Below are 22,125 nucleotides of genomic sequence, written 5' to 3'. Positions count from 1 at the left end.
GGAATCCTCTTGGGGCGGGACAGATCTCGGTCCTTCTTGGAAGGAGGCCAAGCGCCTGTTCCGCGCTCTCAGGACCGCGCTCCCAGGCGCCCGCTTGCTTCTTCCGCCGCATCGCGAGGTTGGTACGGCGCCTTGCCGGCCGGCCCCACCCGTGCCCTACTTCCTCCGAGCGGCCTCCGCCCGCCTTCCTCCTCCATGCCGGGCTGCTCTTTCTTCTCGCTGCATCCGCTGCCTCGAAACCAGCCTCAGGTCTCCCCAGGAAAGCAGCTTTCCCCCGTTGCGCCTCCTTCCCCCGCCGGGACTGGTCTCCCACCCCACCCCGCTGCTCTTTGTTCCTGGGAGGGACGGAAGGAGGCGGCGCTCGGTTTAGGGGGCTTCCCGCAGTGGATCAGCCGCAGATCCGGAGGCAGCGGCGCAGTGCGCGCAACCAGTTGTGGCTGCCGGTGGGGGAGAGTAGGTAATGGTTAGGGGCGAGAGCGTGGATTGGTTGGTGATCTTATGGGGTGGGAGTTGTGGGGTTGCTGGAGAAGGAGGTTGGTGGGTGGTTCGCGGAGGGGATCTCTTGGGCTCCCCCCATCTGCGTTTATTTGAGCCGGGGTCGGGGAGCACATCTAGCCGGGCCCCTGTTTTCCTTCCTGTGGTGCGATAGTGCTGGGTTTCCTCATCCACCCACGTGCCTGAGCAAGTCGGGGGAAAAGGTGGTTTCCTTCCGGAAATGCCGTCCTGCCTTCACAATGGCCGCGCTCGTGTGCGGCTGTTCTTTGAGGGTGGCGGTGAGGGTGAAAGGAGCAGCCAGCCTCTGCTTTTTGGTGGGCTTCCAAACGCAGTTCTATAGCCGGATTGAGAATCGAGAGGAATCTACAGTGATCTGGTTCTAGATCTTCTGGGTGGGGGTAGTCAACTGCATATACAATATTCCCCCCCCCCCCACAAAAAAGAATCGTGGGAAGTGTAGTTTGTGTAGTTCAGTGTGCTGTATAGGGGTATGTGCTTTAAATTCCGTATCCATATGCCAAACTTTTTCAAATACAGGTTATGGCTACTATATTCCCCTCGCCCTCACCCCCACCTCCAAATCCTAGAGATAACAAGTAGGTGAAGTGGTATCTTTTTCTTAGGGTATGTTCTTCTGATGCTGAGGGTCCTCTGTGGAAGTGATGGTGACCTCACAGAACCTCCCTTGTTTTTTTACAACTTCCTCACTCAGAATAAAAAATATTAAAGGCAGTGCTTTTTTTCAACCATGAAGTTATTATAGTAAGTGCCACACTTTTAAAGAACCAAAAAAGGAGAGGAGGTGCCAGTACTTCGTACCCTTGAGTACCCCCTGAAAATAACATTGATTAGAGGCATGACCCTTGGGGGAAAAGGTTGCAGCACTTATTTTTCACTTTTCCATTCCCTCTTCTTTTTATTTTTATATGATTCTATGGTTCCCAGGATTGTCACAGAAGAGAGGTTGATTGTTGACCACTCTGAATTGTAGCTCTGTGAGGAAAACAGAGGCACCTCACAGCACCCTCAACAAATTACAGTTCCCAGGATTCTTGGGGCTAACCATGACTGTTTAGAATGTTACTTCTTTAAAGTATCTGTTCTGTGGACTGTACAATTTGGAGGAGGCACACCTGTACATTTCCATGTTCATCAAATAAAAAACACCACTTTGCTTATATATTTTGTTCTCTGGGACTAACACAGCACAAAGATGGGGAAAATAATGCATGAATTTGTACTTGCAATCCATAATCAGAAATAAAATGTTCAGGTAGTGGCATAGTCGTCTGGCATTCATGATCCAGAGTTCCTTCATTTTAAGTCTTGTTATGTTGCTCAGTGTTTTTTCTGTGTAGTGTGGGAACACAAAGTTCTGAGAGAGAGACCGACACAGGGAGAGAAATGTGCTTCTTAGACACCTCTGGAGACTCTACACAGGACTTCACAAGGTCTAATATGCAGCAGGGAGTGCCTAGGTCTTCTGCCAGTAAATTAATAGATCCCCTCTGGGGCAGGATTCCTTCCTTTTGGGAGCTCTGCAGAAAGGCAGTGTTCATTGTGTGCACATATTCTCTCTTGCCACTGCAGAATTGTAACGGAATAAATTTGCACCTATGGCACTTCTTGACCAGACCCTTAAAGGAATAGAAGACTTGTTCTTAACTAAATATGTCAAGTGCTAATACAAGGATGGGGAACCTGTGCCCGCCAGATATTGCTGAGGCTCCAACTCCCATCGGCCGCAGCCAGCATAGTCAGCGCTCAGGGATGATGGGAGTTGTAGTTCATAAATATCAGGAGTGCCATAAGTTTTCCATGCCTGTCCTCATATAAGGTGCATCCCCCTTCAGTAACATCCAAACAGTAATCAGCCTGGAGTCAAGGGGATCTTCAAAGTAGCAGATAGGTGCTTTGGGTGAAACTTAGGCCTACATGTCTTGGAGGTGATGCTTTGAGGGGATTGCAGGGTAGATAGATAGATAGTTTATTACAGTCGGAGACCAGCTTATGGATTGCAGGGTACATGGGTGGGAGCGAGACACTGAAAGCGGTGAGCCAGCAAGTTTCTCAGGGAAAAAATGGGAAGAATAGTGGCTGCACATTTTACCTCATAACTTGGGTTCCATAAATGCTAGCAATTTATTCTTACGAAAAGAGGGAGGGGGAGAGAACTAGGAATCTGGGGATTATGGTTCATGGGGACAGGAGTCCAGAGAACACCCATTCCCCTGGACACCCATGGAAGGGTGCCCTGCTATGAATATGTAGCTTCTGTAGCAAGAAATGGCCTTATGCAGTTTGCTGACCTGGAATACCAGATATTCTATTTAACCGTGGCCTTGCAGTGGTGTTTGTGGTCTAGACACATATCTCTGTATGTACTGTATTTTGACTGTTGGTAAGTCTTCGTAGTTTCTCCAGAGAAGCAGAGAGTTGTGGGAGGTGCCGTTCTTCAGCTATTGCTATTGCTGTCTCTTTGCAGGGGAGATTAGCTTTCTCTCAGCAGAAGTGATCCACCACTGAGGTTACTTCTCAGGCACTTCTAACAATATGGAGAAGAGAAATTGAGAATGAAGATTTGAGGGGGAAATGCGATTTTTTGACTGACCACCAGATCTTGCCTATTGCTTCTGCTTCTCCTCAGGCCTGGCTCATGACTGCAAAGATCTCTCCCCTGTTTTGTCCAACCTGAGAACCGCGGTGCTCTGCCACCTCGGGACATTTTGACCTCACAGTGAGCAACTTGGGAGTTCTGAGTCAGGTGCCCGTTGTGAAACGGGAGGCCAGGTCTTGTCCTGGAAATTGTGTCGCAATCCCAGAGCTCAGAAAATCCCATGTGAGTCAGCAGAGTCTGGGCGCCAGCTGCAAGCAGTCAGCCCCTCGGAGCTGCAAAAGACACAACTGGAAAGTTGCTGCCTGTGGAGCTCCTGCAGGATTGGCCCCATCTTCCTGCTGTCTTTCCACTTTGTGAAACACCTAGAGGTAAGGGAGAACCCTTTTTGCCAAGTAGACTTAGGGGGCTTTCACTGCTACTGCACCTGAGCTTCATGTAGACTCTTCCTACATTCTTAGTGATGACCTTCTGCAGGTTGTCTGTGCCCTCCTTCCTGAGCCTCTTTTTGCTGGTCTGTTATTTCTCCTCCAATGGGCAACCTGTCCCCTTCACTGTCCCTGAAGGCATATTCTTTCCTCTGCACAATCCTGTTCCTATTCCCAGTCATCAATTCATTGTAGTAGGACACTTGTTAATAAGGGGAGGACATGCCAAATCCTTCTTTGCCTTCCTGGTCCCAGTACAAATGAACATTAGCCTGTCAAGGGAGGTGATGTGCATGTTAGTTCCCTTTGGGTCTCATCAACTCTGTTCTCCTCTCCCTTTTAGGACTCACCTATGCAGCTGCAAATAAAACCTTTTAAATGTGTTGTAAAGTGCAATATACAAATGTGACAATAGATGGCGAAAGTGGGCTATGCCAAATTCAATGTATTTTTCAAAACTTTTTTTAAAAAAAGCATTTTCACAGTGTTTTAAATATTTGTGTAGATTCCAGATTCCACCTTAGTCTCCTCCAGCAAACATGGGCTCCATGTTCCGCAGCGAAGAGATTTGCCTGGCCCAGCTCTTCTTGCAATCGGCTTCGGCATACAGTTGCATCAGCGAATTAGGCGAGCAAGGACTTGTGGAATTCCGTGATGTACGTGCAAGAGGGTTTGGGGAACCTTTTTTGGGGGGTGGGGACACCAAACAAGCATGTTGTAGCCGTTTTCATAGACAAAGGGATTCAAGATTTCCCTGACTTTTACTGCTTATTTATTTAAATGATTTATATACTGCTTAAGGTGTTTTGTTTTGTTTTGTTTTGTTTTGTAGGGGGGAATCCCTAAGCAGTTTACAGAAATTATAAAATGAATAAATAAAATACAAATTTTCTTACAAAGAGTACATTTAAAATCCACCCTAAATTCCAATTCCAGTGCCCTTGGTCATTGTGATGATTTTATAGATTGGGATTGTTTTTCCACCATCTAAGTCTCAAAAAGTCTTACGACAGTAAAAAGACATAATATACAAATTTTAAAAAACAAATTGAACATCAGAAATTTAAGACAGAAATGTAATGACAGGTCTTTGCTTTTAAGTTCCCTATGGATGAGCCCTAATAAAATGGTCAGGGAAACCTGGAGAAGATGGTAGAATTGGGGTGAGATAGAGAAATGGATGTTTTATACCTGGGGAAAGGGTCTTGATGCCATGTAAGCCTTAAGAATTGGTCAGCAAGCAATGGAAAATTGGGCTGCCTGGTTTGCAGTGTTATTTGCGCAATCTTTGGCAGGCTCTTCACTAGTAATGTGCTTCTTTTCTTTCCAGCTGAACCCCCATGTCAGCGCCTTCCAGCGACGTTTTGTGGGGGAGATCCGGCGGTGTGAAGATATGGAGAAATCCTTCAGTGAGTGGCACTCCTGTAGTGGGAGGGGGAGGGCTGTCCTCTGCTGGGTGGCTTGGATGATGACCTTGCCATCAGGTCGGTGACACAAATCTTCTGAAGACGCGCCCAGGCCAGCCATGTTGACACAAAACTGCCTGACACACTGCCAAGAGCAGTCAAAAGACGGGGCCAAGTTTCTGGGCGTTGAAATTGCATTAGGAAATCATGAGACTTTTGCAAACAATGCAACATTTTAGATGTAATTTCTGGTTTCTGGCTGAGGATAGTGGCACTTCCCCTCTCGGCCTGTTTTTACTGTCCTTGTTCAAACTGAAGCATCTGTAAAAATGGAGAAGGGGTTAGTCAGTTGGTGCATTGGCCATCTGTGATAGCTGGCTGATATAATTTGCACTTCCTGCCCTCCACCTGCCTGTTGTGACTTCCTGTTTCTTCTTCCTCTATCATCAGTCTGTAGCATTTGAGGGTGGTTTGCATATTCCATATTTTTCTTTTCTAATGTCCTCTAATTAAGATTTCATTTAACATGTCTGACTTTTTTCGGCACTCAGAACGTTTTGGGAAAGCACTAAGGGCATTTTGAAAAGCACATCATGTTACTATTACAGTGGTACCTCGGGTTAAGTACTTAATTCGTTCCGGAGGTCCGTACTTAACCTGAAACTGTTCTTAATCTGAAGCACCACTTTAGCTAATGGGGCCTCCTGCTGCTGCTGCACCGCCGGAGCACGATTTCTGTTCTCAACCTGAAGCACAGTTCTTAACCTGAAGCACTATTTCTGGGTTAGCGGAGTATGTAACCTGAAGCATATTTAACCTGAAGCATATGTAACCCGAGGTACCACTGTACATGGAACAAACGTATCACAAAAAGTTTTTCCAGTAGTCAAAAGTCGTTAATGTGAAATATTTGATTTGGGGGAAATCCAGTAAAGCACATTTGCTGCTGCTACTAATATTAAGCATGTGTATGGTGCTTTCAAGAGTTTAAAAGTCCTCATGTGTATTGTTTGCTGGGTTACCTTCCCTAGTCAGCCATATTTCCTGGGAGATAATGGGGGCTGCATCTCTCTCTCTCTCTCTCTCTCTCTCTCTCTCTCTCACACACACACACACACACACACACACACAAACTTGCAAATTGTGCAATTTGCTGGGGGGGGGGCTTGTTTGTAGCAAAGGGGAAAATTTCCCCAGTGCAAATGGGAACCACTTGGGCCCAATCCAGATTGGAAGTCTGGCACTGGGGGAGGGGGCTTTATTCCTTTGCAGCCCACTGTAGTCTCAATCCAGATTGGGGGCTGCACAAGTGCAGTCTGCATTGCCAAAAAAGGATCAATTTGTCTGAACAGCTCTTTTTGGGTGCTGCAAATTGCCAGTGTGCCCCTCTCCATTTTGGTTCAGCGCTGAAGCAAGGGATAAAGAATTAAAGCCTCCTTATTCCCATGCAGCAGGATCCTGATTCTTACCAGGCTGTACTGGTTGGGGAAGAAGAGTAGCTAGCACAGAAGTTGAGGAAGGAGCAGGGTGGGGACTAATAGTAAAGGCCCCCTTTACTATTGGATGATGGTGATGAATGATAAAATTTCTATCCTGTCCTTCTTCCCAGCAGAGCTCCGAGCAGCAAACATCAAAATGTTTAAACAATTTATACAAACAATACAGTGTTTGTAATTTTAGGAAGCAATCCACTTTTGTAAAATAAGCCTTTTCCCCAGTGGAACAAAGCAGAGGAAACCTTTTTTTTCTTACTTTAGGAAAAATATGCCTGCTTACATCCCTGGCTACAGTGTACTCTGCAAATTCACAGTGCTGTTTATGATTTAGATGCTCTGGTCACCACCTACTGTGCCTCCTGGATTCAGTTGCAGCAAACGAAAATTATAGTGTTTATTTCTGACATCCTGTGCTCAGCTTAGAAGAGCCAAAGGCCCACTTCTTTCTGGAAGTGGAAGCTCTCACAATTTCATAACAATGTAATTCTCGTAATTGCAGAAGCTAGCGTATTTAGGAAATTCCTGACTTTCACAAGCCTGTCTAAAGCCTGAGAATTACTTAAGTATTTGGCTGAATCAAGCCAAAGGCCCATCTGCTCCAGCATCTTGCTCTCACAGGGGCCAATGAGACGTAAATGGGAAGCACACAAGCAGGAGGACATGAGCGAAACAGCACTCTCCTCGCTTGTGCTCCCTAGCAAATGCTGTTCAGAGCATTGTGCCTCTGGCACTGAACAGAGCCGTCGTGACTAGTAGACATTCTTGAACCCACAATCTTGAGATTAAGAGTCTCATGCTTTACCAATGGAGCTATTTCGCTATCCTCTGAAAAATCTTTCAAAGCTATCTTTTAGAGCTATACAAGTTGGTGGCCGTTGCTACACCTTGGGAGTAGCAAATTCCAAAGTTTAAATATATGCTGTGTGATGCATCTTTGGCAGGCTTGTACAACATCCAGCCAAATCCAGCTATACCAGGGTTAGCAACCTTTTGGGGCCAGTGGGCCCATTTTGAGAAAGTGCCGCGATCTCCTGTCCCAAAATGGGTGCCATAAGGACACGGCGTAACACAAAATGGCTGCTGCATCTGAAAGAGCAGGAAAAGGCGACAGCATCACAAAATGGTGTCAGTGTGCCTCTTCTCATCAGCCCCCCCCCATCAATGGGGGGAAAGGCATCTGCACCAGCCCCTTTCAGTCGCAGAGAAACAGTCCTTGCACCTCTCCTGTGTTCAAAACAGATGAGAGGGTGAGTGTCCAATCCTGGCATCTAATAAAATTTGGGCATGCTTAAGAGATTTCTGTTTAACGTAGGAGAGGTTGAGTACAGGTAGAATCAACTGTGTCCCATGTTCTGGATCTTTTTATTTATTTATAAATCTTTTTTGTTGAGTTTTACATTACTAATTTAAATTCAAAAATTAAACATCATCATCATTTAGGATTCCCTGAATCCTTTGACTCCCCTCCATCCTTCCATGGTTACCATTTTCAATCTTTTTCCCACTGCTTCACATATTTTCAATCTTTTTCTAAAATAGTACAGTTTTACCTTAGCTTTTCATACATTACAAGCGTTACTTGGATCTTGCCAAAGTTTTTGGTTGTTTACAGTGTTCTCTTAGGTATATTGTAAATTTTCCCCATTTCTTCTTAAAGTTCCTCTCCTCCTGGTTTCTGATTTTCGCGGTCAATTTCGCCATTTTGGCATAGTCCATCATCTTCATCAGCCATTTGTCTCTGGTCGGGACTTTATCTTCTTCCCATCTCCCATGTTCTGGATCTTTGAGGAAGGATTTACTCATTGCAAACTCTTGCAGCTGGATGTTTTCTGGGCCTTGGGAACAGAGGACAGTCCCAGGCTCTGCCCTTCCTCCTCATGTCTCTAATCTCCCTCTCCAGCTTTCTTAGCACAGCAAGTGTGGAAGGCAGGCCTGACACTGACACCCCCTGAGGAGAACCTGCCGGCTCCTCTGGCTCGGGATGCCCTGCAGATCCAGGAGCAGTCTGAGCGGCTGGCGCAGGAGCTGAGGGAGGTGAGCCACAACCGCGAGAAGCTGGTTGGTCGGCTGCAGGAGCTGCGGGAGCACATTCAGGTGCTGCAGGAGGGACAGCGTTTCACTGGCCAACTGGTAAGTGAGTTCCGCCCCTTCCGCTTCCTGCTCCATCAAGACTCTCTGGTGCGCTTGGAGGAGAAAGGGATGCAACTTCAGCTAATTGGCTGAAAGTTAGATTAGGCTTGCTGAAATTGTACATTGCTTCCCATGGGGGGGGGGCGGCTTAAAGCAATTTGCAGCAAGAATGAAATACAATAACAGAAATGAGATCCTTGAGGCAATACGGAATAAAAATATGCTAAAAAGAAAATCATTTCCCCCCCACAAAAAAAGGGTGTCATGTTTCACAGTGACAGCTACTACTACTACTACTACTAATAATAATAATAGGCATAGAGTATCAAGCCTGCTGGTGATTTTCTTCTTTGCTTTAAAACTATTTGAATATTATTTGACAATATCTGAGTGGCCTGTTGCTCAAAAAAACACAAACTGACCTGTCAGTGCCTGGCACTCTCTACTCCCTCCCTCCCTGGACTCTGTCACTTGAAGCAGTTTTCTCCTAGCCAGATTCTGGTAGAGCAAATGAGCTTGACTGAAGAGAAAAACTACTTTACATGGTGGAGCACAGCCCGGTTAGGAGTGGAGAGCCTCACCTTGCCTGCATGTTTTAAACTTTTTGTTAAAAAATCACCTTGAGTCCTCCGCCCGTGACTTTTTTTTTTACTTGAATGAGCAAATACATGAAGAACAACTCTGGCTGTCCCTGTTGCATTTAACTTGACCCTGGATTTTATTACTGCAGCCTATCAAATTTAAGAATATTATGTTGTTGAACACTGAAGGTGGTCCTGGGACATCTGAGAGGGAGCTCACGAGTCCTAGGTTGGTAGCAGGCCTTTCTCTCACAGGCTGTTTTCCCATCAGCAGGTGCCATTAGCATCACCAGCTCGCCCACGAGCCTTCTCTGACAGAGAACCTCTGCTTGACCCATCCATGGCACAGCGGCTTGACCTCAAAGTAAAGTGAGTTGTGAGGGGGCGGGCGGGTCATTCAGGTTGACAGGGTAACCCTTCTGTATGAGAGATGAAGCTTGTCAAGTAAACCAAAGCCATTGTTCCTGAAGTGAGAGCTGATGTAGCCTACTGGTTAAGAACATGAGGCAGGACATCCTCAGTTCAATTTAAAAAAATAAAAATGTCAGTGTCACAAACTGTATGTGGCCTTGCATAAGCCACTATTTAAATACTAATAATGACCCCAATATTATTAATACAGTGGTACCTCGGGTTAAGTACTTAAGTCGTTCTGGAGGTCCGTTTTTAACATGAAACTGTTCTTAACCTGAAGCACCACTTTAGCTAATGGGGCCTCCTGCTGCCGCCACGCCGCCAGAGCTTGATATCTTTTCTCATCCTGAAGCAAAATTCTTAACCCGGGGTACTATTTCTGGGTTAGCGGAGTCTGTAACCTGAAGCGTATGTAACCTGAAGCATATGTGACCTGAAGCATATGTAACCCGAGGTACCACAGGATTTGAATAATTTTCAGTAATAACCACAGTATTAATAATAATTGTGTAATAGTCAATAATGATAATTGCAGTGGGCAGTTCTGCTAGGGAAAGCTCTTCAGGAATTTCCCATACCTGTCCTCTCCCTCAGTGCCCCCTAAATCTGCTCCTGAAGGTTGAGGGGAAACCCACAACAGCTTTAGCACACAGGGCCCCTTAATGCACACTGTTTCAGGGCAAAGAGAGGAGAAGGGGGAGGTGTTCCATTGCACAGCCCAAAGTGCCTTGCGCTAGCAAAACTGTTCAGTTGGACACCGTCCAGTATTAAAAGTAACCAAAATCCAGAATGAAATTTTTGTCAGCAGGCAGTATAACAGCATGGAAAGTATGTCAAGACTTTCAGGAGGGGATTCTGTAACTGGAGTGCCACCACTAAGAAGGCCCTTTCCTCAGGTGATGGGGGCATCTGAAGAAGGTCATCTGAAATTGACCTTGGTTACCTAAGGTGAATGCTCATCTAGCTTCAAGGGTTGTTATAGGGATTACTATGATAATGTTTATGAGGCACTTGGTAGACTACAAATGCAGTATCTAGATGCTAAGGGCTTGTTATGTTGCCGCAGGGCACTGTGTGCTCAGCCTCATGTGCAGTTTCAGTGTGCATTTTGTATGCTCTCCCCTTTGCTCTCAAGCTTTATCGCAGGCGTGATCCACCCATGGCGGGTGAATGTGTTTGAACGGCTGCTGTGGCGCGCATGCCGTGGCTACCTTGTGGCCAACTTCACTGAGATGCCGGAGCCCATGGAAAACCCAGCCACGGTGAGACGAAATGAAGAAAACGGGTGGGTGGGGTGTAAGATGACTGCCTGTGAGGGGTGGCAGGCAATGTAGAGGGGGGGGGGTGAAATTCAAGGCCTGAGCTTGGGTGGAGCAGGGTGTGGCACAGCTTAGGAGGCTGCAAGTACACTCTGTCATGTGGCTTAGGCCGAAGGCCCAAATGGTCCTTCTCCTGCTCCTCTCAAGTCCAGAGGTTTCTGAGCAACCTGTTCCTTCGTGTGTAGGGTGAGAGCATCACCTGGGTCATCTTTCTCATCTCCTTCTGGGGGGACCAGATCGGGCAGAAAATCCGCAAGATTGCTGACTGGTGAGTGCTGTGGGTGGTGCGTGTTCCCTCTGATGTCTACTGATGCTGAATAACACCCCTCATCCGCCTGCTTGGTCTCCTTCTGCTTGCTGTTTATAATTTTCCTGCCCTGGTGCCATAACATCCCAAAGGTCCAGCAAATCACAGGCCCTGCAATGTTTCACCCTGTTTGACACATGACATGCCTTTTTACCTCCTCAAGAGGCCTGCACCCACCCACCCTCCAAATCAATTCCTGTGATATGTGCCTTGCATTTAAATTTATTTATTTGGTTTTTCAGATTGAGATTTTACAGTCACATATCTAACATACAACATAAGAACAAGATTCCAATGAATCTCTTGGACTTCCCTCCTCCCCTTTGTGGGTTCTATTTTTAATCATTTCCTCCTGCATCTTTTATCCAAATCTTTTATCTCTCCAAAATTCACCATTAAACTACAAGTTATATTCCAATCCTGCTAACAATTTTAACTGTTTACAATGGTCTTTAAGATAAGTTATAAATTTCCCCCTGTGCCTTGTTCCAGTGGTGTCTGACAGACCATGAGGCTGAGGAAAAAGTCAGACACCGACTATATTCCTTATTCCCTAAGACAGCTCTGCCTATCTTCACACACTGGCCAAGCTACCCACCATCCCATCTCATCTCATCTCATCTCATCTCATCTCATCTCATCTCATCTCATCTCATCTCATCTCATCTCATCTCATCTTATCATCTTTTCTTTTCTTTTGAAATCATTTTTATTTGATTTTACAATGCAAAATTATAAAAAAAGAAATTCAAATCTATATCCATATGCCCACCATCTTTAAACAAATTGCTCCCTCTGCTCCTCTGTGTTGCCTCCCGCCACCTCCACCCACCAGTATGTGTGCATGTGCCTGTGTGTATTCACTCTGTGTTGTGTCCCTCCAAAGCTTTCACTGCCACCTGTATCCTTACGCCGACAAGGAGGCGGAGCGCTTGGAGACACTGTATAAACTGCGCACTCAGATTGAAGATCTGACCACGGTAAGGTGATAAGGGCTGCTTAGGGTAGTACACAGGGCGGGCTTGAAATCCGGGAAATACTGTCTGAGAGCTTTGGAGAGGATCCATGGTTTATAGTTCTGGGATAGGAAACCATGGATCCTCTCCAAAGCTTCATGCAGAGCACTTCATGCAGAGTGTCACATTTCAAAGCTGCAACCACACTCTGTACTTCCTGTGGCCCCGTGTGCAGCCACATTTCCAGACTAGCAGCTCTAAGCAGCACATTCCATTGCTCAACTGATTCCTTAAAAAATGAAGTACTTTCCCTCCTAAATTCCCCCTTTTGCTCCAAGTCTTCTACCGTCTCCCTCAGTTCTGCTTCACACTCCTTATGAGAAAACAGGTCTTGGGCAAGACGGAGCAATACCTGGACCAGCTGCTGCAGAAGGTGCTCTTGGAACTGCCGGCTTGGCAAGTGCGGATACAGAAGATGAAGGCCATCTACTTCATCCTCAACCAGTGCAGCTTCAACATCACCAACAAGTGCCTCATCGGGGAAGTCTGGTGCCCCGTCCGCGACCTTCCTGCTGTGCAGCAGGCTCTGCGTGAGGGATCGGTATGTGCTGCAGAATATCGGCTCCCTTCTGCTTCTCCTTCGGTGTACCTTCCATTTCATGTCCCCCTCCCCCTTCTTTTTGTACACCTACCTGTTTGCACAAGTAAAGAGCAAAATATTTTGAGTCAGGGGTTGATACATGTGCTTTGTCCTCCCCACTCCCCATGGGTTGGGCCAAAGGAAGGCAAATAGGGCTCCCAGCAGGGCAAGGGCCAAGAGATTTTGCTGCCTGATGCAAAGGACAAGATGGTACTCTCTCCCATTCCATACACAAAAGTCCACCTTGCTGACAGGTTGACTCGTCCTTCAACACTGGTTATAGGACAGTGTCCTCCATTGTGCCTGAAGGCAGCAGGGTAGCTTAGGGAGTACAGGACCAGAGTAGCTTCTGGGGCTCTGTGAGAACAGTAGGGTGGAGCTGCCATTGCTCTCTTGCTCCCTAGGATTTTTTGCCTGAGGCTGCTACCTTGGCTCGCCTAATGGTAGGGCCAGCTCTGGGCAATACAGTTGTACCTTGGAAGCCAAACGCCTTGGCACTCGTACGTTTTTGCTCCCGTATGCCGCAAACCCGGAAGTGAATGTTCCGGTTTGCAAATGTTCTTTGGAACCCGAACATCTGGCGCGGCTTCCGATTGGCTGCAGGAGCTTCCTGCAGCCAATCGGAAGCCACATCTTGGTTTCCGAACGTTTTGGAAGTCAAAAGGACTTCCAGAACGGATTCCGTTCTACTTCCGAGGTACAACTGTACATTGGTAATATATTGAGACAAATTTAGGATATGGCAATGTTCTTCTCCCTCCCCCTCCCTTCTCCCTCCCTCCCTCCCTCTCTATCTCCCTTTCCCCACCCCCCACTAGCTAGGACCACACCCAGCTGTATGAATGCCTCTCTCCTTTTTCAGAGCTCCTGGGCAAACCAATGTACTTGATGCTCCTGAACTGCCCAGTTTGACCCTCTCTTCCCCTTACAGCACCGCAGCGGTTCTGGGGTGGAGTGCTTTGTTCATCAGATTCCCTGCACTGAGAGCCCCCCGACCCTCATTCGCACCAACAAGTTCACTGCCGGCTTCCAGAGCATTGTTGACGCCTACGGGGTATCCAGCTATCAGGAGGTGAACCCAGGTGAGCAGATTTGCCACTTCCTGCTCTTGAACTTGCAAGGGGCATGCACAGTTGCTCAGTGGAACATCCTCTTTTCGGCGAAAGAGGGAGGGCACCAGGGCATTGCGCACTGACCTTTGAGAGATTGCTCCCAATAAAGGAAGGCTGTGTGTTTTCTGGGCTTTCTGGCTATGGGACAGAGAGAAGAAGGAGGAAAACTAGAATGGGTCGTGTGGGTGGAATTGTCTTCACAGTTGGCCAGGAGTGGAGATTTTGTCTCTCCCACCCCCCCCACCCGATGCCACTGAACTACAGTTCCTATCAACCCTGACCAGTGGCCATGCTGGCTGCACTGATGGGAGTTGGAGTCCAACGATGTCTTGAGTTGCACAGGTTCCTCGCCCCTGCTGTAATTCAAGCAGAGCAGGGCGAGAGTGGATTATATATTTTTTATATCCTACTTGATTAGTATCATTAGATTAGATGCTTTGCAGTTCAAAGAAAGGAGAGGTTTTTGATTTGGGGCTAGGTTAGGTGAAATGGCAATTGACTCCATGGGTTTTCTTGTGGGGGTTGCAAATGGGGGTGTTTGTCTGGACTTCCTATCTGACGCTAGACCTGCTTTGCAGCTCCCTATACCATCATCACCTTCCCTTTCCTGTTCGCTGTCATGTTTGGGGATGTTGGCCATGGGCTGCTGATGTTCCTCTTTGCCCTTTGGATGGTGCTGGCTGAGAACCGCCCCAGCATGAAGAAGGTGCAGAATGAGGTGAGCCCCAGATTGCAGAAGAGGCAGCGGGTGGGAGGGAATACGCTTTGGGTGGATGGAAAAGGATCACATGCTTTCTGCAATACACCTCGGGATATGTTTTTATTTTATTTAGTACCTTTATCTCCCACTTCTTCACCAAGGAGCTGAGAGCAGCATGTATGATTCTCCCCAGTCCTGTTTCTCTAGAAAAAGAGGTGCTGGAACTCACCATGAACACTTCCCTTGTTCTCTTATAATGGCAATGGCGCCTACCTGAGAGGTGCTGGAACTGAGTTCTGGCTGAGAAAAAAGCCCTGGTTCTCCTTTGCCCCATTTTACCCTTGCAAGCAACCCTGTGAGGTAGGCTTAGAGATAGCGACAGGCCCAAGGTCACCCAATGAGATTCATGACCAGCTGGGGATTTGAACCTGGGTCTAATCCAGGTTCTGATCAGTCACACTAACCACACCAGAGATTTACCATCTCACCAAACATACCCTTGTCTTCCTGCCCCCAGATCTGGCAGATGTTCTTTGAGGGCCGCTACCTCATCCTCCTGATGGGCGCCTTCTCTATCTACACTGGCTTCATCTACAACGAGTGCTTCAGCAAGGCCAACAACATCTTCCCCTCTGCCTGGAGCATCGCTACCATGGCCAACCAATCAAATTGGAGGTACTGACTAGCCCATGACCCAAAGCAATGCTGGCGGTCTCTTCTTTCATGACGGCTGCATCATTCTCATGTGCTGAAGCAATTCCTTCTCCTTACAGCGAGGAGTTTTTAGCTGGAAACCCTGTTCTTGCTCTGAACCCCAATGTCACGGGAGTTTTCAAAGGTCCCTACCCTTTTGGGATAGATCCGGTAAGTATTGCAAGAGCACACCGGTGCTAAGCTGTTTCTCAGCTTTCCCCAGGCTGATGCCCTTCATGATTTGCAGTGCCCATGAGGGCATCAGATTATGTGGGGCTGCTTTAACTTTTTTAGCAGTGCGGGACCCCTGGTAATTGCTGTTTGATGTGTGAAGGTCAGATAAGGGTGTTCTGTGGGGTGTTAGGGGAGGGGCAGTGTCATCAAGTAGTTCATCCACCATTGGTCCCCACCCTGCACTCAGCTCTCACCTGTGGCTCCTAGAAGCTGTTGACATGTGACAGTGGCCACACCCCGGGTAACGGCTGAACCACATGAGGGTAGCCAGTGAGTCTCAAACCCTCAGTGGGCTGGGGACTTGTTTGTCCCCTGCATGCGAATCCAGAAAATTGAGCAGATGAGACCAATAGCATAAGGAAGACTGTTTCTGCACGTGCTATAGAGGGTAATGGGGGCAGATCGGGCTTATCAACCTGGGAAGGTAGCCCATCTAGGAGAAGGAAAGCTGATCCTTAATCACCATTGCCTTGGGATATCTTCAGGAGAAGAAAAGGCTAAGGAGCAAACCCTACACAAATCCAGAGTGGAGTCTCAAAGGCGGTAGGATGATGTCTTGTACGTCTCCTTCTGGCAACTCCTGCAGCCAACTGGTGCCAAACTGTATCACTCTGCTTTTCTTCAGAGCACATCAGTGAGACTGAGAGGGGGTCTTGTTGTCTGGGCAACAACATGGGAGGCAGCAGTTACGAGGAGGTGTTCTCTCCTCATCCCCTCTTCTAAAAGAGGTTCACACTGTGTACTGAGTGCAACCTTCTGCAACCTGGTGTAGTTTTGGACTACAATTCCCATCTGCCCTTAGTCAGCATGTCCAGTGGTCAGGGCTGATGGGACTTGTAGTCCAAAATATCTGGCAGGTACCAGGTTGGGGGAGGCTGGCTTATCATGTATGCGTGTTCTTGATTCTTCCCTTCCATGCCTGTGACTCAGATCTGGAGCCTGGCCATCAACCATCTCACCTTCTTGAACTCCTTCAAGATGAAGATGTCTGTGATCCTGGGCATTGTGCACATGAGCTTTGGGGTCTGCCTTGGCATCTTCAACTACATGTAAGTACTGGGCTGGTCCTCCACCTGCAGCTGCTCCTGCGAGGGATTCGAAGGACCACTCTGGTGCCATTTTACCCAAAGGAATCCTGTCTTGCTTTCAGCCAACAGCTAGGAATTCAAAAAGGAGATTAGACAAATTCATGGAAAATAAAACTACCAGTGGCTACTAGCCATGATGACTGTATGCTACGTTCATTGTTGGAGGTGGGAAGCCTCTGTAAATGTAGTTCCTTGAGTGTCCCTAAGTGTGCAAAGGGCTGTTGCACTTGGCTCCTGTGTGTGGTCTTCCCATAGGCATCTGGATAGTAACTCTGCAAGCAGGATGATGCACTGCATGGACCTCTGGCCTGGCCCAGCAGGGATCTTCTTATGATCCTGACACATTTATTCTCACGCTCCCTCTGTTGTTTGCTCATTTCCTTTTTACAGCCACTTCAAGAACTACTACAAGATTCTCCTGGTTTTCGTTCCAGAGATCGTCTTCCTACTGGGGCTCTTCGGCTACCTTGTAATCCTGATCTTTTACAAATGGCTGGCGTATGACGTCTCTGATTCCCAGTCTGCGCCCAGCATCCTTATCCACTTCATTAATATGTTCATGTTCTCAAACGATGCCGATAACGTCCCACTCTTTAACCACCAGGTAACATCTTGTGGCGCTGTGCTTTATCTGTTGGGTGTCTGACGGGTGTTGACGTCCAGCTCCTCGAGTGTTGCTTCCCATGCTCCTCCCCCAATCCTGCTGTGGGGAGGGAAATGTTCAGGACTTGTAAGGTTGGCTGAGATGGAGCAGATCCAGTAATCAAGGGGCGGGGAATCTTTTGCAGGCTGGGAGACACATCTCCTTCTGGACATGCCAGTGGTGGGAGGGGTTAGAGGAAAATTGGGCTCAGTAGCCTCCCATTTGGTGAAATGCTGCTGAATCTGAGAATTGTCTTAGTTGAAATACACTGTGCTCTAATGTGAAGGTTTCATTGACGTGGGGGGCTTGATCTCTGATAGGTGCTTCACAAAGGCAAGTCATCACTTGATGTAGCCACTGAGTGATGAACATGCATGTGTGAATCAGCCCTCTGCAAAGAGGCACAGACCCACAAGGTCACCAGCCAGTTGGGCCTGGGGGGTTATTCCTTTCTGGCCTTGAACACAGTGATCAGTTGCAAACCTGAACACAAAAACAAAACCCAACTGCTGAGGGTTCCCTGAAAATGTCATTTACCTGTCTCCTGAGAATTTCCTCTGTGTTCAAAATCCCAAGTCCATTTTATGTCTGAAGGCTTTCTGTGGTATTTTTTATTGCATTTGCTGTACTTTGATGTTGTTGTTTGCCTACACAAGCAATTTAAAGTTGCATGGAGTAGTCCAAATATTACAAGGGACTGCATTCTTGAGCTTTACTGAGCAGTGCCTCATTGAAATACATAGTGCTAGTCACATCATTTTGGGTGGGTGGGGAGTTGGGCGCCTTGGGACAAATTACCAGGTTTGTTTCCTTTGTTTCCAGCTGACAAGGCACTTAGGTGTCACATTTTGGTTTGCTCAGTTGTAATTTTATTGGCAAGACTGCGTCATAGCTGAAGACTGATTGGGAAGCAGGAAGGATCCTCACCAACCAAAGCCCTATAGGATGGGAGCTGAGGCAGAACAGGGAGAGGAGATGGTGGGAGAAATGGACACCATAGGCACATCCCTTTTCCGAGTGGCCCAAGTCCCAGTTTTTAAGACTGGGCTTGCAATCAGTGTTTCCTTTCTGCCCAGTGAGATCAGGCGTGGTCTGTGGCTTTGTACTGTGGCTGATTGTGATGATGTTTCTGTGTGGTTATTTAATGATTTGTTGCAATTGACTGGGGTACTTTCTTGCTGATGTCTTGATATTATCTCATAATACTACATCCAAAATGGATTCCTGAATTTTGCTGGGTTTTTGTTTCTGTTCTATTTTGAACTGTCCAATGTTTTGAAGTGTTCAAGGTGACAGTGTGGTTTCGGTGTGATTTCCCACCCCCACCCCATTTCTGTGGGTTGCAAACTACCTTAAATGCACTAATATAGAAAGGTGTCATATCAGTTTAGAAAACTAAATAAAAATGTATTTGGCTCGCTCCCAGCTTGCCTTTCTTCTGGCTGTTCTGACTTGCAAGATCTTTCTCTTTCACTCCAGGCCCTGGTGCAGACAGTGTTGGTGGTGGTAGCCCTGGCCTGTGTGCCTGTCCTGCTGCTGGGGACCCCCTTGTACCTCTGGAGCCAGCACCGACAGAAGGCCTCTTTGTCCAGGGTAAGACCCCCTCTATATGACTGGGCCTGGGGCTGCTGTCCACACCTGCCTTTCTATATCCCAGCCCCCTTGTTGGGTCAGGGTCTGTGCAGATATGCATTGAGGTCCTGGTACCATTAGGAGTGGGGCACTAAAGCTCGAGGACTGAGTTTGAGGATGATCTCAGATGGCCACCTAGATGCCACAAGTGAAGCTGTGTGTCATGGGAAGGATTCTGTGGAGGAACAGTGTCACTTTTAACCTTGTGGGTTCAGGATTGTGATGCTTGAAGCCTTTCTGTGTGCAAGGCTGTCCAATTCCCCCCCCCCCACTGACCAATGTGTTTCTGGGATGCTTGCAGCACAATCCCTCCAGCGCAGAAGAGCGCCAGCCTCTGCTAAACTCTCAGGAGCCGAGCAGATCCGTGAATGTTGCTGAGGACGATGTGGATTGTGCCAAATCCAAACAGGAGTTGGAGGTAACTTTATGTCCAGCAGGTCAGGATTCTGGGACATGACTCCCATTTTCACCAAGTAAATGCAGAAGTTGCTGCTGAATGCGAGTGGTTTTTTTGTTTGTTGTTGTTTCTGTGTAAATTTAGAATCATTTTGTAAAAAAAAGGTATGGGGATAAAAGGAAAGTTTGAAATGTGTGGAGTAAGGGAGGCAATAAGCACAGAAGATTGGGGGCTGGCGCTGGTTCAGTTGCTAAAAAAGGAGAGGTACATGGGCCTGGAAGCTACACCTTGGCTTGACTTGAAAGGTTGGAGTGAGTTGGTGGTGAAGCAAATACACTCTTCATATGCTCAAGAGCCCCATCCCCATTTCTCATTCATTCACACCTTCAAAGACTGACCCTAAAAGAAAAAAGATCCCAAGGAATGAACAATAAATCCAGCTGGGGGGCAAATGGAAGGAGTTAGAAAAGGCCACGTTCAGAAACAGTTAGGCTTGTTCTTCCTAAGAACAAGAGCTTGAAGTCCTCAAATATTGTGCCTTTGCAGGGACTATTCATGATAGCACCTTCTAAAGACCTCTGTTGTTGAGAGAGGCTACACAGGTGAATTATTGGAGCTTGTCTGGGTGAGGTTAGAGGGGATGACCTCTAAGAGACTCCTGCATGGACTCTGCTCAGAACTGCAGGCCCTTTCTTTGCTGCTGTTCAGGGTATTTAAAAAAACTAAACTTGGCTGAAAACCTCCAACTTGTCGTGGCATCTCAGATTGCCATCATATGGAAATAATGTTGAGCCAAGCAGCGCTTCACTGGCATAAAAGGCTAGGATCTCCCATGGCACTTTTTGCAGGTTCTTTGAGTGTACAGAAAAGGCACTGGTTGCTGTTTTTAAAAACAAAAACAAGTTACCAAGAAAAATGTTCAGAATCCGGCTTGGGAGTCTGGTTTTCCTTAGGAACATGTTTAAGGTGAAAAGTTCTTCCCATTTGCAGAAAGTTCTTAAATAGAGTCTACATATCCTCTCCACCAAGTCCTTAGCCTTAGACCAGGGCTGAAGAACCTGTTGTCCTCCAGATGCTGCTGAACTACAGTTCCCATCATCCTTTGGGAACTATTGGCTGTGCTGCCTGAGGGCTGATGGGAGCTGGAGGGCCACAGGGTTTCCCAACCCCCTGCCTTACACTCTGGAAGCAGCTCATGGAGGAGTGGGCTTTCATTTGAGTCCCTATGCTGGTTTACAGTATTAGACTAATCCATGGGTAGGCAAACTAAGGCTGGATCCGGCCCAGTCGCCTTCTAAATCTGGCTTGTGGACAGTCTGGGAATCAGCGTGTTTTTACATGAGTAGAATCTGTGCTTTTATTTAAAATGCATCTCTGGGATATTTGTGGGGCATAGAAATTCATTCATTCCCCCCCCCTCCAAAAAAATATAGTCCAGCCCCCTACAAGGTCTGAGGAACAGTGGACCGTCCCCCTGCTGAAAAAGTTTGCTGACCCCTGGACTAATCCTTGCCACCCCACTGATTCTTGCCTTTCCCCCCTTCAGTTTGACTACTCCGATGTGTTCATGCATCAGGCAATCCACACCATCGAGTACTGCCTGGGCTGCATCTCAAACACAGCCTCCTACCTCCGGCTCTGGGCTCTCAGCTTGGCCCATGCACGTGAGTTTCAGGGGCTGGGAGAGGAACGAGCAGAAAGCAGGAAGCAGGAAGCACGGCAAGCGATTCGGCCATACAGACCTGGGGGAGGCCGGTGGGCAAGATGTTTTTTGGAGACCTCACCACATGATACAGGCATCAGGCCCCATTCCTGCACTGTTGGAGGCTCCTTTGCAGCCACTTCTAAAAGCTTTTGAGGGACTCTCTCTGCCCCAGCATGTTTGTGATGTGGTTTAGATTTTTTTTATGGCAATATCTTAGTCTTCAGACTGGAGCTAGCAATGTGTATTGTGATTGTGGGGTGCTTGCATTTGTTAGCTGCCTTGAGTGTCTTTTGAACATTAGGTGGGATATGTGTTTTTAAAATAAAGAAATGCATTTTTGACTGGTGGATGTATTCAAGGCCTATAGGGAACAGGAAGTGTGTGTGTGTGTGTGTGTGTGTGTGGGTGTGTGTTAGCGTGTTAGCGGTTGGGGCTTTACAACAGTACTAAGGGTGGAATTCAGTGATTGTTCTGTCAGTGCAAGCATTTCTGCTTGTCAGATGGAACAATCTTCTTTTCCCAAGCCCCCCCAGCTGCTTTTGGGGCTGGGGGAAGCCCCATAGCACTAGCAGGACTCATTGTACTGGTTCCCATTAGTGCATCTCCTCAGTTGGATCCCACCTTGGGTGGTTTGTAAGGGAGGGGAAAGGCTGTTTGGCTGCTCTAGTGCTCCCTGACAAGTCCTGCACCCATCCTTCTCCGCAGAGCTCTCAGAAGTCCTGTGGACCATGGTGATGAGGAACGGCCTCCATTTTACGGGCTACAAAGGTGGGGTCCTCCTCGTCCCGGTTTTTGCCTTCTTTGCAGTACTGACTGTGGCAATCCTGCTGGTGATGGAGGGGCTGTCAGCTTTCCTGCATGCCCTGCGTCTGCACTGGTGAGAGACACACATGTATATACCCTCTTTCTGTCAGTGAATCCTGTGCGAGAGCCGCTCTCTCACTTGGCTTGCTGCCGTGGGCTCTTTGGGGCGGGAATGCAGGAGATAAATCCAGTTAATCAATAAGACTGCCAGGTGCTTCCACTCTGAGCACTGAGACCCAGGTGGGGTTAGGGGTGAGGGTGATAGAGGACTCTCCTCCTCATGAGGTCAGGAAAATTGTTCTGTGTGAGAGGGAGGGACCTGGAGTGGCAG

At 47.5% G+C, this 22,125-nt stretch overlaps 1 protein-coding gene across 6 annotated transcripts in view; it reads left to right on the top strand.

Moving 5' to 3' along the window:
* The window catches only part of TCIRG1 (T cell immune regulator 1, ATPase H+ transporting V0 subunit a3), a 23,728-nt gene continuing 1,603 nt past the window's right edge, over positions 1-22,125 (top strand). Inside the window, exons 1-20 of one of the 6 annotated variants that reach the window (XM_079985948.1) lie at positions 1-118; positions 3,143-3,480; positions 4,043-4,193; positions 4,868-4,946; positions 8,340-8,569; positions 9,422-9,519; positions 10,700-10,826; positions 11,069-11,151; positions 12,077-12,170; positions 12,535-12,747; positions 13,718-13,868; positions 14,477-14,616; positions 15,116-15,273; positions 15,372-15,462; positions 16,456-16,574; positions 17,004-17,217; positions 18,736-18,849; positions 19,190-19,306; positions 20,832-20,949; positions 21,696-21,867. In XM_079985948.1, coding sequence (XP_079842074.1) covers positions 4,077-4,193; positions 4,868-4,946; positions 8,340-8,569; positions 9,422-9,519; positions 10,700-10,826; positions 11,069-11,151; positions 12,077-12,170; positions 12,535-12,747; positions 13,718-13,868; positions 14,477-14,616; positions 15,116-15,273; positions 15,372-15,462; positions 16,456-16,574; positions 17,004-17,217; positions 18,736-18,849; positions 19,190-19,306; positions 20,832-20,949; positions 21,696-21,867 — 2,435 coding nt within the window. In that variant the 5' untranslated portion in view covers positions 1-118; positions 3,143-3,480; positions 4,043-4,076. Of the gene's footprint in view, positions 119-146; positions 458-3,142; positions 3,481-4,042; positions 4,194-4,867; positions 4,947-8,339; positions 8,570-9,421; positions 9,520-10,229; positions 10,572-10,610; positions 10,827-11,068; positions 11,152-12,076; positions 12,171-12,534; positions 12,748-13,717; positions 13,869-14,476; positions 14,617-15,115; positions 15,274-15,371; positions 15,463-16,455; positions 16,575-17,003; positions 17,218-18,735; positions 18,850-19,189; positions 19,307-20,831; positions 20,950-21,695; positions 21,868-22,125 lie in introns of those variants that run through there. The other 5 variants (XM_079985950.1, XM_079985949.1, XM_079985951.1 and 2 more) reach the window with 5 other exon arrangements.

This window comes from Podarcis cretensis (genome assembly GCF_951804945.1).
Source record: "Podarcis cretensis genome assembly, chromosome: 1".
NCBI lineage: Eukaryota > Metazoa > Chordata > Lepidosauria > Squamata > Lacertidae > Podarcis > Podarcis cretensis.
The sequence above is the reverse complement of the archived record's forward strand: the minus strand, read 5'-3'. Positions and strand labels throughout refer to the sequence as shown.